This window comes from Rhodnius prolixus, unplaced genomic scaffold (assembly GCF_049639745.1).
Source record: "Rhodnius prolixus isolate KJV_2025 unplaced genomic scaffold, Rpr scaffold_1, whole genome shotgun sequence".
NCBI classification, from domain to species: Eukaryota; Metazoa; Arthropoda; class Insecta; order Hemiptera; family Reduviidae; genus Rhodnius; species Rhodnius prolixus.
In genome coordinates this window covers 47,162,219-47,178,110 of record NW_027411581.1, presented here as the reverse complement: position 1 = coordinate 47,178,110, position 15,892 = coordinate 47,162,219, and the positions used below count along the sequence as shown (strand labels likewise).

At 38.4% G+C, this 15,892-nt stretch overlaps 2 protein-coding genes across 5 annotated transcripts in view; both read right to left on the bottom strand.

Annotated features, from left to right (window-relative positions):
- Nucleotides 1–15,892, bottom strand: part of Nmdar2 (glutamate ionotropic receptor NMDA type subunit 2) — a 691,809-nt gene that overhangs the window by 377,715 nt on the left and 298,202 nt on the right. The window lies entirely within an intron of this gene.
- Nucleotides 4,387–8,004, bottom strand: LOC141448601 (uncharacterized). The gene is made up of 3 exons (XM_074117075.1): nucleotides 5,453–8,004; nucleotides 4,606–5,344; nucleotides 4,387–4,488 (listed from the first exon to the last, which is right to left on the bottom strand). Exons 1-3 carry the CDS (start codon nucleotides 8,002–8,004, stop codon nucleotides 4,387–4,389), a joined length of 3,393 nt encoding a protein of 1,130 aa, XP_073973176.1.

Genomic DNA, 15,892 nt, shown 5'->3' with positions numbered 1-15,892 from the left:
CTTTACAATTAAGATAAAGTTTTACATTTGAAATAGAACAGTGGTCAAAGTGACTAGCGTTGCTTTCCACATTATTAGCACGTCCGGTTTGAAAAGCTAGAATGATATATCGGGGCTTTTCCATTTGACTAGATGTCTTTACTGACCAGATTTGCCTCTGAGTGGCCGGCAACAAAGGGTAATCATAGAGTTCCCAACTTCTAAAACTTAGAGCAAATACCTTAGCAGATTTAAGATGACGCATAAGAGCCAATCTCTGATGTTCGTTGACTGTTACATAGGGCAGCATCCAGCAAAGTTTCACCATTTCAATTTTACACCTCTCCACCGCTTGTTCTTCATTCAATCTGTTGAATTTATAGGCATTTCCATCTTGTCTGCTTCTAACAAGTATCAATTCTTGTTTAACATTAATCACAATTTTCTGGTAATCTTCACAAAATCCCAGCAGCGATGATAGCGGAATGCATAAATTAAAACATCCTTCTGCTGAAGTGATGTTGAGAGCATCGCTTTGAGGATAGCACCAGCCCCAGTTTGTAATATACTGACAGCCTGCCTTAAGCGAAGCCAACCCTTTAAGTGTACAAGCTATTCCTGGGTTTTTTACTCGATCTATTTCAACTCCACTTAGTTCGTATCTTATTTCATCAAATAGAAATGCAAAAGCATTATTGGTCAATTTGGATGAAACAGGAACTGCAGAGCCGTCTTCCTTTAAAAACTTGCCTTCCAAGTAGAGCAAACTTTGACTGGGTAGCGTATATAGATCTTGATGTTGTACACTAATGCGTATTTCATCGCCTGGCAGTAGTTTTGAAGAAGCATATGGGTGATGGGAATGCAATTCTATGCACTCGATTGAATTGTCAAACTGACATTTCTCTTCCAAATCTAAGACTTCCATGATGACGATAGAACGTAGTAACCTGCAGACTGAAGAAATCGAATACTACTGTTGGTCAGCGATGTTCGCTCGGCAACTGTTCTCACTGGAATGATGCTCTTTTTCTCCGCAACTGTTCTTTTATCGCCTCTTCTAAAGTCTAACCCCATCTCCGTCTAGTGATCAAATGGCCAACTTCAGTTGTGAGCCTCTCTTTTATAAGACATCCAGCAGGAAGAGTAGACAAAGCTGGCCGCAGTTGTTAGTGCCAACTTTCTGATACTGCTTCCTGTTCCATGAAATTCGACTTCCCTTTACATATCGGACAAATTCAGCAGGGGGATTGGCACCACTGCTATCGAAGAATTGAACATATTCTCCTCTCTTCTTGTAACAAACCCAGTGAGTACCACTGCCAACACTGCTATCCAAATTAAAAATGGCTCGTTCATTTTTCCAAGGTTTCTTTGGAAATTCATCAATCATGAATACTCCTCTGAAATGAGGAATTTTATTTGATTTCGCCAACTTAATTAGATCAAAATTACTTAACCGCAGGCGAGGTAGCGTATCCAGCATTCGTTTAGCTTTTCCACTCAATTTTGAAGATTTGCCACCCATTCGTCTAGGAGTGGGGATGATTCTCTTCTTTTTCTTCTTATCTTTAGCACGTCTCATGATAAACTAAAACGTTGTTAGTTGTTTCTGGCTTTATATATGAACATTTTTAACATTCTCCCAACTGTTGTGTGAATTATCTAAGCCCAACCATTTCACCAAAATTCTATCACCTTTCCGTTTAATAACCTTCTCCACTAGGTAACTGTCGGGATGTTTGGCCAGCTGCAGTTCCTCTTGATAGAAACCTCCAGCAATCATTTGCCCCTTATAATCTTTCAGATGATAGGTGATCGGTATGGTATTTTTCACTTCAGCAACTTTAAATATTTCTGTAGACCATGAAGGGCAGTAGCCTTTAGCAAATTGAGCTTTATATTTGGATATGCGTACATGATCACCAGCTTTGAACTTGGGAATGTTGGCGTTTTTCAAAGTTTTCTTCGCATATACTTCACGTAACAGCTGTTCTTCTTTTCCCCGTACTGAAGCCGGTGCCATTTTAATCGTTCTGTGTTTAGTGTTATTATATTTGTTCACTAGCGATTTAATACTGGTTAACCAGTCGTACGATCCTTGGAGACTAAATTTTTTCCACATTGCCGCTTTCAGAGTACGATTGAATCTCTCCACTATTGAAGCTTTTAAGTTACTATAGGTAGAATAGTGATTTATACTGTTCACGTTCATCAGCTTGCCAAATATCTTGTTGTAAAACTCTTTTCCATTATCCGTTTGCAAATTGTTTGGATTCCGTTCGGTTAATACTTTCTCGAATGCTTGACTCACTTCCAGGGCTGTCTTATTCTTCAGAGGGATCGCCCATGCATATTTGGAGAAACAATCAATCACGGTCAACAGATATTTGTGGCCTTTATTGAATCTAGCGTAGGGTATTAGTTCCACTAGGTCGGCTTGCCATAGGTCATCTAAGCCCTTTAGAAGGACTGCTCTTCTCTTGAAAACTCTTCTTGCTGGTCTGTGCAACTCGTTAACGATCTGTTCCTTAACAGAGGCCATGATGAAATGAAGCTTGCTCATGTCCACACTACGCTATTATACCTCCATCTCTCAGCTGGGCTTCAATACTTTTTATTTCCGCGCTGGCATTGTTGGTGCCAAGTAACCTTCTTAATCGATCTACGAGCATGTTAGGATCTACATATCCGGCACCTCTTTTTGTTGAAAACAATTTTGAAATCACATTCTTGTATTTCATGTTTGTGTTCAGAACTTTAATTGGTCCGGAAGGGCTGTGCCCTTCTCTATGAGCGTTCGTCTGTTGCAGTATGCTCTTATAATTGATATAATCCGTCTTTTTCACCATAGACAAGTTTGGATTTGTCAAGAATAATAACTCGAAAAGACCTGGTGTGCCGAAATAGGTATTATCACCAACAGATAGAATATCTTTGCTGATGGAGACCACTGAGTCACCAATACTAAATCTCCGGCCGTCATAAACTACACCATATATCATATCCAAGTCCTTGGTCTCATTTTTAATAAATTTTTTGATATATTTTGAGGACATTTCTCCAACTTCCTTCAAATATTTTGCTGAAATTTCCTTCCCTTCAGGCGTTTGTGCTTGTTCTCGTACCTCTTGAAGCGGGCTGGTTGCTTCAGCAGAAGCAGAAGAAGATAACTTTAGAACTTCCGGTCGCTTTGGGGTTGTAAGTTCTTCATGCCATGTTTTTGTAAATCTTGACGGCGGTGTTGTAGCCGATTCCAGCCTCAGAAATTTTAGTCTCTTTGGAGGTGGAAGGGGTGTTTCACAAGTAGCTACTTCCGGTTTAGGAGATTGTTTTAATTCAAGTGGTGGCTTTTCCTGCTTTTCCACCAATGCTTTCAATGGACTCAATAAAGGTTGATATTTCATTTTCAAATATTCATCGGTCTCTTCTCTGTTTCTCTTCAATAAATTACACTTTTCTTGAATCGCCTTTCTGGTTTCGATTATTTCACGCATAACAACGTCACTAGTTGACCCCTCCATGGCTCAATGAACAATGATCTTCAAGTACATAGTTAAGGTATTATATAGGCTTCGAAACCTTTTCGATACCTTCCCTCAGTAATCTGTCTATCTTTGTCCAACACTAGAAAACCATATCTATTTTCTTTCCAACACCAGTGGCAAATTTTTCTAAAAGTTTTGAATTCCATGTCGGAATTGATATGGTCATCGTAAATTCTTCTCAAATTTAATTCATCTTGCCGAAAGAGTATTAGGAAATTTGCATTTTCTCTTACTAAGTGCTTAGGAACTCTAGTATAACTTTGACTTAGATAAAATATATCAACTCCATTGTGGCGCCCCATACAAAAATAGGCTCTTACATTATCTTGCTTGTCACATGCTATATCATCGAAAATAATTATTGAATTTGGCAGGGCCTCTTTAGGTGGGGGAACTTGAGAATTGTCTTCAAATTCAAAGTACCCAATATCTTTTAAAGGTTCTAAAATTTGAGCTAACTTCCGGTACTTGGGCTGATTTAAGGATTTTGCAAACAAATATATATTTTCAAATCTTAGCCCGTTTGAATCATAAATTAGACTTAACATAAGATTAGTTTTTCCGCAGTTGGAAGGCCCACATATTAGACATCTAATTGAGTCAGGTAAAAGTGGGCCGTGTCTTGATTCTTTCTTAATCGGGGCGCCACCGTCTAGGTTTTGATTACGGAGCGTGGTATGTTGCTTCACCAAGCGCATGATGGAATCTAACAAGAATCGCTCTCTCACCTCTCCTTATATAGTTTTTTTTTTGCAGACTATGTGCAATATCTAACCTACAGAAAACCTTAACTTAGCACCTAAAGAAATCCTATTATAATAAAGCTATGTACATATTTATATACAAACCCAGAACGCCATTACGTGGGTACGTCCGCTATAGCAAAGTGGCCATGGGCGAGAGTATGTACACGATCGACTAGATGGCGTTTGTCGTCGTGGGGCGAAAGGGATACTTTTCTCTGTTCGACGGAAAAGAGTTTATGTTCTTTAGAAATTATTGTTCTAAACGTTGTTGTAAACTCTTTTCCCTCGAACAGGGCAGCCATATAATCATCAAAGGTGATTTTTTTATCTACGGCTGCCTTCTTTATCCCTTTCGCCCGCTTCTTCTCTAGGCCGCGGATGCGTACTGCGTACATCTTTGCGCGGAGGCCCACGAATTCAGAGACAGGCTCTCCACTGGCTTCATCCTTGAACTTCCCCAACACCTTCTTATTTCTGTTGCTCTTACATGGATGTCCGTCTGGGTAGTCGCTGGTGTCAAATTCGTCCATCATTGTAGTTATGTCCTCGTAAAAGTCTTTCGTCTTTACTAAGTACATGAGGCTGTCAGTGTCTGTGTATAAAAGTTTTAGTTTGTCAGGTCCGTATCTGTCTAGCATTGTGTTGTAATGGAAGTCGTACATCCGGACTTTTGACAGATCTAAAATGGCCATTCCTACATAAATAGGTTTATTCATTGTGATCTGTTCATAGTCCAGATGTACGGCAACCAGTGTCTCAGTATAAATCGTCCTGTCCTTGAAAGTCGGTTTGGCAATTAGTTTCCGTAATCTCCGTTCGTCGGTAACCAGTTCTATCTTCATTCTTTTCCGGACATCTTCCATGAACTTTCCAAAGACGGCATTGTTCATAAGTTTGTAGAAGTCTTTGTCGAAATCGTTCGTCGCTTGTTGTCTCATTTGAGTGTTGAGGTCGATGTAAGAACTTAGCCAACGGGACTGCCTGAATCGCAGCGCTCTATGTACGCGTACCAACCGCAGACCTAAACCCATAGCCTGCCTCAAGTTGACGAAGTGAACAACGTATTTCTCCCTGTTGGTCAATGGAGCCAACAATTTCTTATTAGCCTGTCCCGGAGGCACCCTATTCTCCGGGAGAAGGGGGAAATCGTTGTGCAGTTCGTGCAACTCGGCCGGATACTCAATATCGGCTTCGACAATATACCCGAAGGGACCATCTTCCTGCATATTGCCCCAGTCTAGAGTATCCGGATCTGATACCCATTCGAAAGCCCCGTAAGGAAGCGGATTTGACATTGCCCACCCGTACAAATTATTTGCATCTAAGTAGGCAATGTAGCTAGATTCCTTATGGGGATCTCGATCTGGGTACAGATAAGCATTATCGGCTTTGCTATAACGGTGACTGCATTGGCATATGCCACCCCTTATCCCGCGCTCAACCATTAGGAGCTGGTCATAGTCGGTGAGTAGATCTAATTGTACCCCTGTACACTTCAACATGGCATCCCATGCCAGCCCGGGAGCCGTGAAATACCAGGCGGGATCCAGTGAATATGCTCCTATGCAAACATCCCTGAAATTTTCAAAGATGTCACACAGGAGCATTACGTCTACCTTGAGGTAGAGTTCACTGTACCCGCCCAGGGTTCTAATTCCAAACGCCTCCCATACTGACTGGGCATGCTGATAGTCCTCGTCTGAGATGTGGCATTCATTGAGGATGCTATAGAATGCCTCCTTAGGGGGTAGAACCGTCTCCCTAAGTTTCTCAAACGAGTCCGTGTAATCATAGGGGTACACTCCTTTCCGTGTGACCAGGTCCATCTTGTCGGCGGGGAAAAATTTACCTGTATCGATGAACTTATTGCGGGGCAAATTCTTCGACAACCTGTCCAAGCTGGAAGCCATGAATCTGAAGGTGTCCACAAATCTGACGGTTAGGGCGCCCACTTGCTTACTAAAAGAGATATATTTCTCTTCACTGTTGGGGATGACGTCAATACGACTATTGTCATACCCCAACTCGCGAACTATAAAGTGGGCGTCGTAGCCGCTCAGATTGTGGAGGAAAACGGGAAGGAATCGAGGAGTGCGATAAAGGATATTACATTGGGAATGGGCAGGACCACGATACACACCAGTGATGTGGTCATGGTCTGCCACTTTTCTATTGGAGGAAAGGAAAGGTTTGGAACAGAGGTAACATTGCTGGGATTTCAGGAAGGCTTCCAGCTGGGATGGTGTCAGGGGTAGCATAGGCCGTTTCATGGAGAACACCTCGGCTACCTTTTCCGCCACTGTCTTTATGTATGCCATAAACTTCTCAGCGGCGTCCTCACCTGTATAGATGTATGGCTCCGCAGGGAAGTCAGCGGGTATGCAGTGACGAGGTATGTCTTCTGCAACCTTGACATAGGTGCAGAAGCTCATAGGCAGGTGGCTCTGGTAGGGTGTTGTTTGCGAAGTACCCGGATTGTTATTATTAATTTTCTTTAATATGCTTTCAAAATCAGCATAAATGACGATGGGAATCCTCAACTGATTCTGTATCTTCGTAAAAGATACAGTTGGTGGGGTCCCATCGTCATTGCATTCTGGCAATACAATCCGGCTAGGTCTATTCATTCCGCAGTACTCCATGTGTTCCTTCACCCGCTCAGCGATGCCTTCTCGATTCAAATTAAAATGCTGAAAGCATCGCTTGCAAACGTGTACCCCGCCCTTGTGGCTGTTGATCTGACGGGCCACTAACCTATCAAAATCACTTATATAAGTGTAGTGGCTCCTTCCATTTTCAAGTGTTAGGAGAAGGAGGTCCCTGTGGTCTTCCTTCTCTTGTTTAACCACTTTTAAAGGGTACACGTTACCTTTCTCTCCAAGGGCGAAGACGTTGACCGAAATATTATTATATTTCTCAAACTTCTTCACTTCATGGAGAGGAGTGGGGAACGAAATACAGTCAAAGTTATAACTGTGTTCCAAGTTCTTGTATTTGGAAACGCGTTGTGGGTCCTTTTCAACGAGGCGGGAGAGAATGGCATACTTGAAGCACCGGTCGTCAGTGTTCTGCACATTGATGACAGCTTTTTTGTTTGCTATATGTGGGGGCAACGGTATGAAGCTGCAACCCCCTAGCGGTTGAAAGCGGTTGACACGAAGGAGAACCCCATCAAGATTTTTAACGGACCAACCGCTCCCCTTTAAAGCTGACTCCTCCATCTCGGTAGCTATCTTGGTATAGCTTTCACTTAAACAATCCAAGATGGAGGAGTCTTCATATAGTACTTTATTTTTGGTCTTGAAGGCTCGATCACAGGTTTCACCTTTAGGATTCTCGAACGTAGCCTCCAAGACCAAATTATACTTGAGGGGAGCATCAGTTTCTTCCAAGCATTCTCTTAGCAGCCGATGCAGAGTCTCCGTCTGTGAACATAGAAATTCTACTGCATCGGATGCCTCAGTGCAAGGAAGAAAAAACGTTTTGAGGGTTCCTCCGTGTGCTGTTTCAATCTGATAAAGTTGCCCTTGTGCTACATCAATTCGGGCTCTTTTCCTCATGATGACCGATGTTTCACAGCGCCGCATGTGCGCAATCAACGTCTTCTTGGAAGAATAACCTTCTCCACACTTTTGACAAAGATGACGCTGATTGCGAACTGTGCAAGCTTGCTCATGTCGATTCTTGAGATATACCGTGTCGAAAACTTTACCGCAAATTTCGCACTCCATCATATTCACACACACACACACACACACAAACACAGAAATTAAATGTATACAAATATATATATATATGTATAGAAATAAAGCTAATTACCTAAGAAAAACCTAAAAAAATTATTTACAATATTATATATACATGAAATGAAAACTTAATGAAATAATTACACGAAAAAAATTAAAACTAATTACCTAAGAAAAACTAATTACTAAACCTAAGAAAAAATTATTTACAATATTATATATACACGAAATGAAAACTTAATGAAATAATTACACGAAAAAAATATTAAAGAACGAAAATATTAATATAATGCAAATAGAAAACTTAATGAAATAATACAACGAAAAAATTAAAGAAATGAAAATATATATATATATTTAGTATACCACAAAAGAAAAAGCAGATTTAAAATAATATTACTTACAGTTTAGAAGTTCTTATTGATGTTAACACTAAAGCACTTACTTAACTGAATGATTCTGCTGGAACTCGCACTCGCCTTATATACCCTCGGAAAAAGCTCAAGCTTCAATCCTATTGGCTGTTGAGTATGGTGACATCACTTTCTCGCAATTCTATTGGCTGATGAGAATGACGTCCCCTACCCTGTGTGTTAAGTGAAACGCGCACGGTAGAACTTGCAAAATGTTATTCGTACTAGGCGAGCTCAAAGTCCAGTTTAATAAATCAATACGGTGAAATATATTTTTTTTTTTTTTGTTGCGCACGGTAGAATGGGCAAATGTTATATATATATACTGGACAAATTTAAAGTCCACTTTAATAAATGAATATGTTGAGACATTTCCTGTTGCACGTTTGTACAAATCGAGTATTTTTTCGATGTTTTAGCAAGAGTAAGAAATAAATACAAATGAACATGTTGAGACATGTCATGTTGCCCGGTATGACGCAATACGTACAAATCTAGTATTTTATTTTTTTCGATGTTTTAGCAAGAGTAAGAAATAAATAAAAATGAATATGTTGAGACATTTCCTGTTGCACGTTTGTACAAATCAAGTATTTTTTCGATATTTTAGCAAGAGTAAGAAAAAAATTAAAATGAACATGTTGAGACATGTCATGTTGCACGGTATGACGCAATACGTACAAATCTAGTATATTTCCAAGTTTTGGCGAGAATATGAAATAGACAGGCTTTAACATGCTCAGTATAATAGAATTAAGTTTAGCAGTGGAGTGTCGTCATCAAATGTTTTATTACGTGCCTGCCAGAACACGTCGGTTTCAGTTCGGTTATAATGTTTTAATTAATGTTTGTTCATTCTTATTTTTACTTTATACACTTATAAATAAAGAAAAGTAAATTAAAACTTATTTATATTTTATTAATAAGTTCAAAGTTCAATTTACTTTTAACTTCATAATAACAAAAAAAAAACGGTTAAAGCGAAAGAGGCAGCTGGCTACATGTCCAGACTTGTTGGAGCATGTTCAGGTAATCATACGTGTCATCCTATTGAGACTATAACGATATGTTCATACAGGTTTGTATAGTTGGTAAACGGAAATAATAAAACGGTTAAAGCGAAAGAGGCAGCTGGCTACATGTCCAGACTTGTTGGAGCATGTTCAGGTAATCATACGTGTCATCCTATTGAGACTATAACGATATGTTCATACAGGTTTGTATAGTTGGTAAACGGAAATAATAAAACGGTTAAAGCGAAAGAGGCAGCTGGCTACATGTCCAGACTTGTTGGAGCATGTAGAGACCTGTCCAGAGAGGCAATCAGTTGGAAAAAAAGATGCAATTCTATTGGCTAGTTAGAGTGTGACGTAATTGTGGTGGGGGGTTAATGCTAGTATCGCAGTCCAAGTGTCAGTTCGGGTTTAGTTTTCAGTGAGTGTAGGTCGCGTCATCAGCAGCGGAAGCAGTCCAGGTGGAGGGGGTAAGTAAATAGTTTTTTCTATTACCTAAAGTGAGGTTATCCATTTTTATTTAAGTTAAATATTTTTGTGATAGTGGGGGTAATTTAAATAAAAAAAAAAAAAAAATCTTGGTGAGGGGGGTTAGATTTTTAAAAAAATAATTCCAAGTTAAAACATAAGAGAACATTCAAAACTAGAGTAAGCGAGACTACCACTGTGGCCGACTGGTGCAGATGACGTGTCTACCAGTACGAAGGTTGTAGGATCGAATCCCAGGTAAGTAAAAATAATTAAAAAAAAAAAATCCCCCTCCCGTCTATCAATGGGCGAGGGGGGTGGAGGTATGAGGTCCGCCATCTTGTGGTCATCAGCTGGTACGAGGTCGGCCATCTTGTGTACTACAGCTGTTAGGAGAGCCGCCATCTTGTAGGAGGAGCTTAAGAGGCCAACGAATACGACGACCTAGAGGTGGGGGTAAAGGTAGGTGTCATGTGATAGGAGTAGGGCTAGGGTGGGGGTAATGAGGTGTCGTCGAATTCGCTGATTGGTCAATTAATAAGGGTGGGGGAAGAAGTGGGGGTAAAGGTGGTGTCGTCGAACTCGATGATTGGTCAAAAAGGGGAGGGGTGGGGGTAGGGGGCGTGGTCAAAAGCCCTCGTCGAGTTCGATGATTGGTCAAAAAGGGGATGGGTGGGGGTAGGGGCGTGGCCTAAATGGTCGTCGAGTTCGATGATTGGTCAAAAAGGGGAGGGGTGGGGGTAGGGGCGTGGTCTAAGTGCTCGTCCAGTTCGACGACAAAAAAAGTGCGCCAGAACCCGCATTTTCCCTCTACTTATTGTGAGAGCATTGTATCACTATCCGCAATAACATGACCACTTAATCTGCTCTCTTCTCTCCGGATAGAATGCATTACTGCTTCTCTAAGAGTGAGAGAATCAAAATTTACGTATTGATCGGTAGTGTGTTATGGTAATTTTTGTCACTCTTCATTGTTATTATTTTTCTAAAAACATTTTAATGGTTGAATTAACTAATTTTCAACTTAATAATTTAATAGTGGAGTTTTTTTTTTAAAAAAATCGTAATAGTTTTTAATAGTTTGAATGTTTCAGGCGGCTTCAATTTGATAACTTGGTAAAGAAATTGAATTATAACATTTTATAATTTACAAAGACTTTTTTTTATGAGAAAAGTTCGAAATCTGTTTTTTTTTTTTTAAATTGATCATTTTTTTAAGTCAATTGAAATTCTAATTGCTAAAGGTTGCAATATTTGGTTGATGTTTTTGTTTGAATTTGCTATTGGATCCCGCCGATCTCTAAATTGATTGTCATTCGCTGGTCATCTTCTATAAATCCATTACTTTGCAAATCGATTTGATTTTTTCAATCTCGTCAATTTATTTATTGATGACAACCTATCCTTTGCATTCCTACCAGTTAAGCGTGGAATTTAATTTTAAATCCCCCCCCCCCTCACAGTGTGCGGAATTAAAATCAGACAATGACGTGTATACACGTCGAACGCTCGGCAAAACAACCAAAAGTTAACAACAGTCGTAACAGTCACTGCAAGCGACTTTTTCTGCAATTTCTACGGCTTGAGTTTACAGAGCATTCTGTGCTCATTCAAAATCTTGCACCGCTTCACGTATGCATTGCTCTGGTCAACTAGAGATGCAAGAGCTTTTACAAGGAAGAAAAGAGCTTTGAATTCTGTGCAAATTGAAATCATGCTCGTACTGAGGACTGAATCTCTATCTAAGGTGAAAACGGCATTGCACAAGGGTTGAGAGCTTCTATTTGTGTGCGTAATTCCCAATCTCTAATGCGGAGACCAAACAGGTACCAACCACTTATCATTTGGCTGACTCCCACTCCGTGTAAATACTTAGCATTTCTATTGGTAAGATAAAGGAAACATCCCACCAAATAATATTCTTATTGTATTTTATTAAAATTTCGAGTTTTTATCGTTAATGGCAATTTTATATTTTTCACAACGAGTATACACTTCGAACGCGCCGTAATAGAGATTTGATTTGACGTGTATACACGTCGAACACGCTTAACTGGTTAATCAGCAGAGAATTCTGGATTTTTCTTTCTGTTTTAGTGAAACGTAGAGTGACATTTTAGAGATAAAATTCGAAATAGTAAACTGGTTAATAAATCAGTCTGCTACTTGAATTTTGAAAGCTGGATCAGAGTGCATGAGATCGCTTCGCCACCACGTCGTACGTGTTAAAAGATGTTGCTTGGAAGCATTTCCCGTTTATCCAGAAGTTTCTTTACTATACAAAAAAAAAAACAATTTTTTTGGCGTTATTTTGCCTATTTACTATTTCATGTAGGATGTAATCTCTGGGGAAGGGCCGGTAGGTCCCTTAGGGAGGCTAAGGAGGAAACAGAGCCAACTTAGGCTTAAGTCTCGCGCCGCTTAGGCATCATTGTAATAGTCTTTATTAACTAATCAGCTTATTTCCTCTATTTCATACTTCAATGAGAGAAGTTGGGCGCTATATTTTCTATTTTAAAGAAAAGCCATTCGCTCAATAAAAACTTCTTACTCCATTGTTAGTTTACCGAAATATTGATAAGTTCTGGAAGTTGACTAAACCGCTACCTTAACTGCCAGTTATAATTTAATGTGAAATACTTTTACGAATTTTTCGGCAGTGGTAGTCTATTGGCTAATCTAAAAACATTATGCTATTCAGGAGTACCATCAGTATTCAGGACAGCCAGCCAAATTTCTCGATGTTCTGTAAGAACTTGTAAGATCATCCGTATAGCCCGACAAAATCTTATCTATTTCAAGAGATTTCATTGTTAGATTTTTTTCGGTAAAAATGCTAAAATTTGAGTAAATTTGATCCTCTTACTAAATTTTTAGTTTCTATGAAAAATAAGGCCCGATGCTTATGATTAAAATTTAGTTAAAACTGCGAATAAACCAAAATTAAAAACATTTTTGATTCCTTTGGTATTTTGTTTAAAAAACCAAAGCTAATAGAATGTTAGCGAGAAAACAGGGAATACCGTTTGACACTATCTGCTGTAAAATATCCTGTAGCTCACTGCGACATCTGATTGATGGACTATATAAAGGGTGCCCCAGTACTGGGATTGCGTTAAGTTCACTATCCAGAGAAATAAACTAGATTTTACTATTCGCTCTTCTTCCCTCAACCTTATCACTCATCAATATCACCTTAGAACAGGGATGAGAAACCTTTTTTTTTTTTACAACGGGCCAGATACAAATTTAAAAATGTTGCGCAGGCCGTATAGAAGAGCATAAAATATAATACTCAATAAAAACGTTTAACGATAAAGGTAGAGATTTTAGAAATAAAAATGTAATTCAATTTAATTTCAAACAAAATTTATTCTTTAGAGATTTAGATAGAAATTATTATTATGTAGAAAAAGATTTACATAAAAGATTACGTTATTCCATATTTATTGAGAAGTTTGGCATTGATTTTTAGCAACTAATTCGTCTATATTTGGTGGTTATATTAAAATATGTATAGATATGTTAAAAAGTTACGAATGACTATAATTTTACTAATAATTGTTTATTTTACTATAATTTTTTGTGAAAAATAGGACGCACAAGAAAGTGTGGCGGGCCTCATGCGGCCCTTAGGCTACGGGTAGCTCATCCTGTTAGTGCACAACACATGGGTTGCTATTTTAGAATAAGTATCGAACATATGGGTTCTGTTTTAGAATAATTATCATGCGATTGGTGTTAAGAACATTATTAGTATTCAGTTTTGTAGTTAATTTGGTATTTGGTTTTGGGTTTTGGATCCGGAGAAGCAGACAAATATGGTATTGTTAATTTGTTAGCATAAATTATTCATTTAAGTACAAAAATATTTATTGTTTATAGAAACGAGTTGCGAGTTGTGAGTTGTGATTTGTTTGGTTGAATAAACTCCGTTGTAAGAATCCTGTTGTTTTAATCTGGATCCAAATACACATTCTTGTCTTAGAGCAGGGGTCCCCAAACTTTTTACACAGGGGGCCAGTTCACTGTTCCTCAGACCGTTTGAGGGGGCGGACTATAAAAGAAACTATTTTAAAGTAAAAAACAAAAAAACAAAACGGGAACAAATAGAATATTTCAAATAAAGAACAAGTAAATTTAAATCAACAAACTGTCCAGTATTTCTGTGGGAATTATGGGTCTGCTTTTGGCTAATGAGATGGGTCAATGTCCGGTTTAGTTATAGTGCTTTGCCTTTCTTCCTACTTCTGCTGTTTTTTTACACTGTGCATCCCGCGTCATCGGAAGTAGTACTGTACTTGAGCGACGCAGCGCTTCGCGGCACCGCCACATATAGTGGCTCCTCTCACTGACTACCAACGAAAGTGATGCCCCTGCCGGAAGTGCGGCGGGGGCCGGATAAATGTCCTCAGGGGGCCGCATGTGGCCCGCGGGCCGCAGTTTGGGGACCCCTGCCTTAGAGGTTCCTTTTCTCTCTCACAAACACGTCTATCTCATCTCTTCAAAAAGTAGTTTGGAAATTTTCTTGTTTATTCTAATTATTAGTTAAACATTATGATAATTATAAAAGTTGTTACGATTAATTAATAATACATTTTGTGTAAGTGATTTAATTCTAATTACATTGTTTAGTGGAAAATTTAAAATATGTCAGCTAGCAATGTCCACGTTGTTGTTAATGTTTTAACATCGCCTCGGACGAAACGATGTGTATGTTTTGTGTAGATTTGTTTCTGTGTGTGTGTGACAAAACGGTGTATGGTGGTGCTTCATTAGTCTCTGAGGGGCGGGCAGACAACCAGTTAGAATGAATTACAAACATTGCGAGGGCGTATGAAAATGCTAATATACTTGATGTAACGCTAGCATAGGGGCATTATTCAGTATTACACAATTTGACATTAGTCTGTAAAAGTGTCACAGCAGAGATTCTGTACTTCTCCTTTATATGTATCTACCAATCACTAGCACACTCATGTACATACACATTTTTCTCATTTAGGTGTGTTATTTTTTATTTAGGTATTTTTTATTTTTAGAATAGAATATATTTATTTGCCTCTACATTTCCTCCTGGCAAGGAGTTGATAATTACAAAATTTATAAAAACAAAATAAAACACTCAGCAAAATAACTATCTCTAAAGTAAAAATATTCAATTATCATTATTACTGTAACTAAATTAGTAGCAGAACAGAAATACATTATTACTGTTAACAAAAAATAAGTGTCCAAAACAAAAATCCCATTTTAAAAGAAGAACCAAAAACAAACTTTCAAGACATTAACATTTATTAAAATTTATTCTAATTAATTATTTAATTTCTTTTGCTGATTATTTACCTTTTAATTTTATTTATTTTATTTGTGTAACGCAAATGCTCTTAATTTTAGTGCTGCCACAGTGTACCAATAAAGATTGTTAATCTGTTGTTTACATGTAATGTTATTTAGTGAATTTATAATATTTTCCTCATCAGTTAAATTTACATTCAAATAATTTTTGAAAAACTTTTTACGTAAACCACTATACAGGGTGTACACGGAGGAGTGGTCGAAACTTCGGGAGGTGATTCAACAGCTCAAATGCAACAAAAAATATTCTCTTCACTTTGGTCGGATTCTCAATAGTGTCCAAGATATTTGCATTTTTAACTTTTCCGACCATACTCGCGTTTTACACCATAAAACGGCCGTAACTTTTCTGTCCTTTATCCTACAACAAATCTGCTTATTCCAAACGAAAGAGCATTAAATTTCCTATAAATCTGCTTGGTACAGAGTCTCAAAACGATTCTTATAACAATGAAATTTTTAATTGAAAGTCTAAAAATTTCGTTCTCAATGATTTGTGTTAAAATTTTCAACTGCATTTTCTCAATGGTTAATGAATCAAGGAGTCACATAATTTCAGAATAAGTTGCGCATTTATTGAGCTTCAAGTTCGTATGGATTTTTTTGGTTTTTAATAAAACC

Coding starts and splice junctions, on each gene's coding strand:
- LOC141448601 (XM_074117075.1), bottom strand. CDS start 8,004: ATGGAGTGCGAAATTTGCGGTAAAGTTTTCGACACGGTATATCTCAAG. Junction 5,345..5,452: donor ATTGTCGAAGCCGATATTGA/GTATCCGGCCGA, acceptor ATTGACCAACAG/GGAGAAATACGTTGTTCACT. Junction 4,489..4,605: donor AAGGGATAAAGAAGGCAGCC/GTAGATAAAAAA, acceptor TCCGTCGAACAG/AGAAAAGTATCCCTTTCGCC.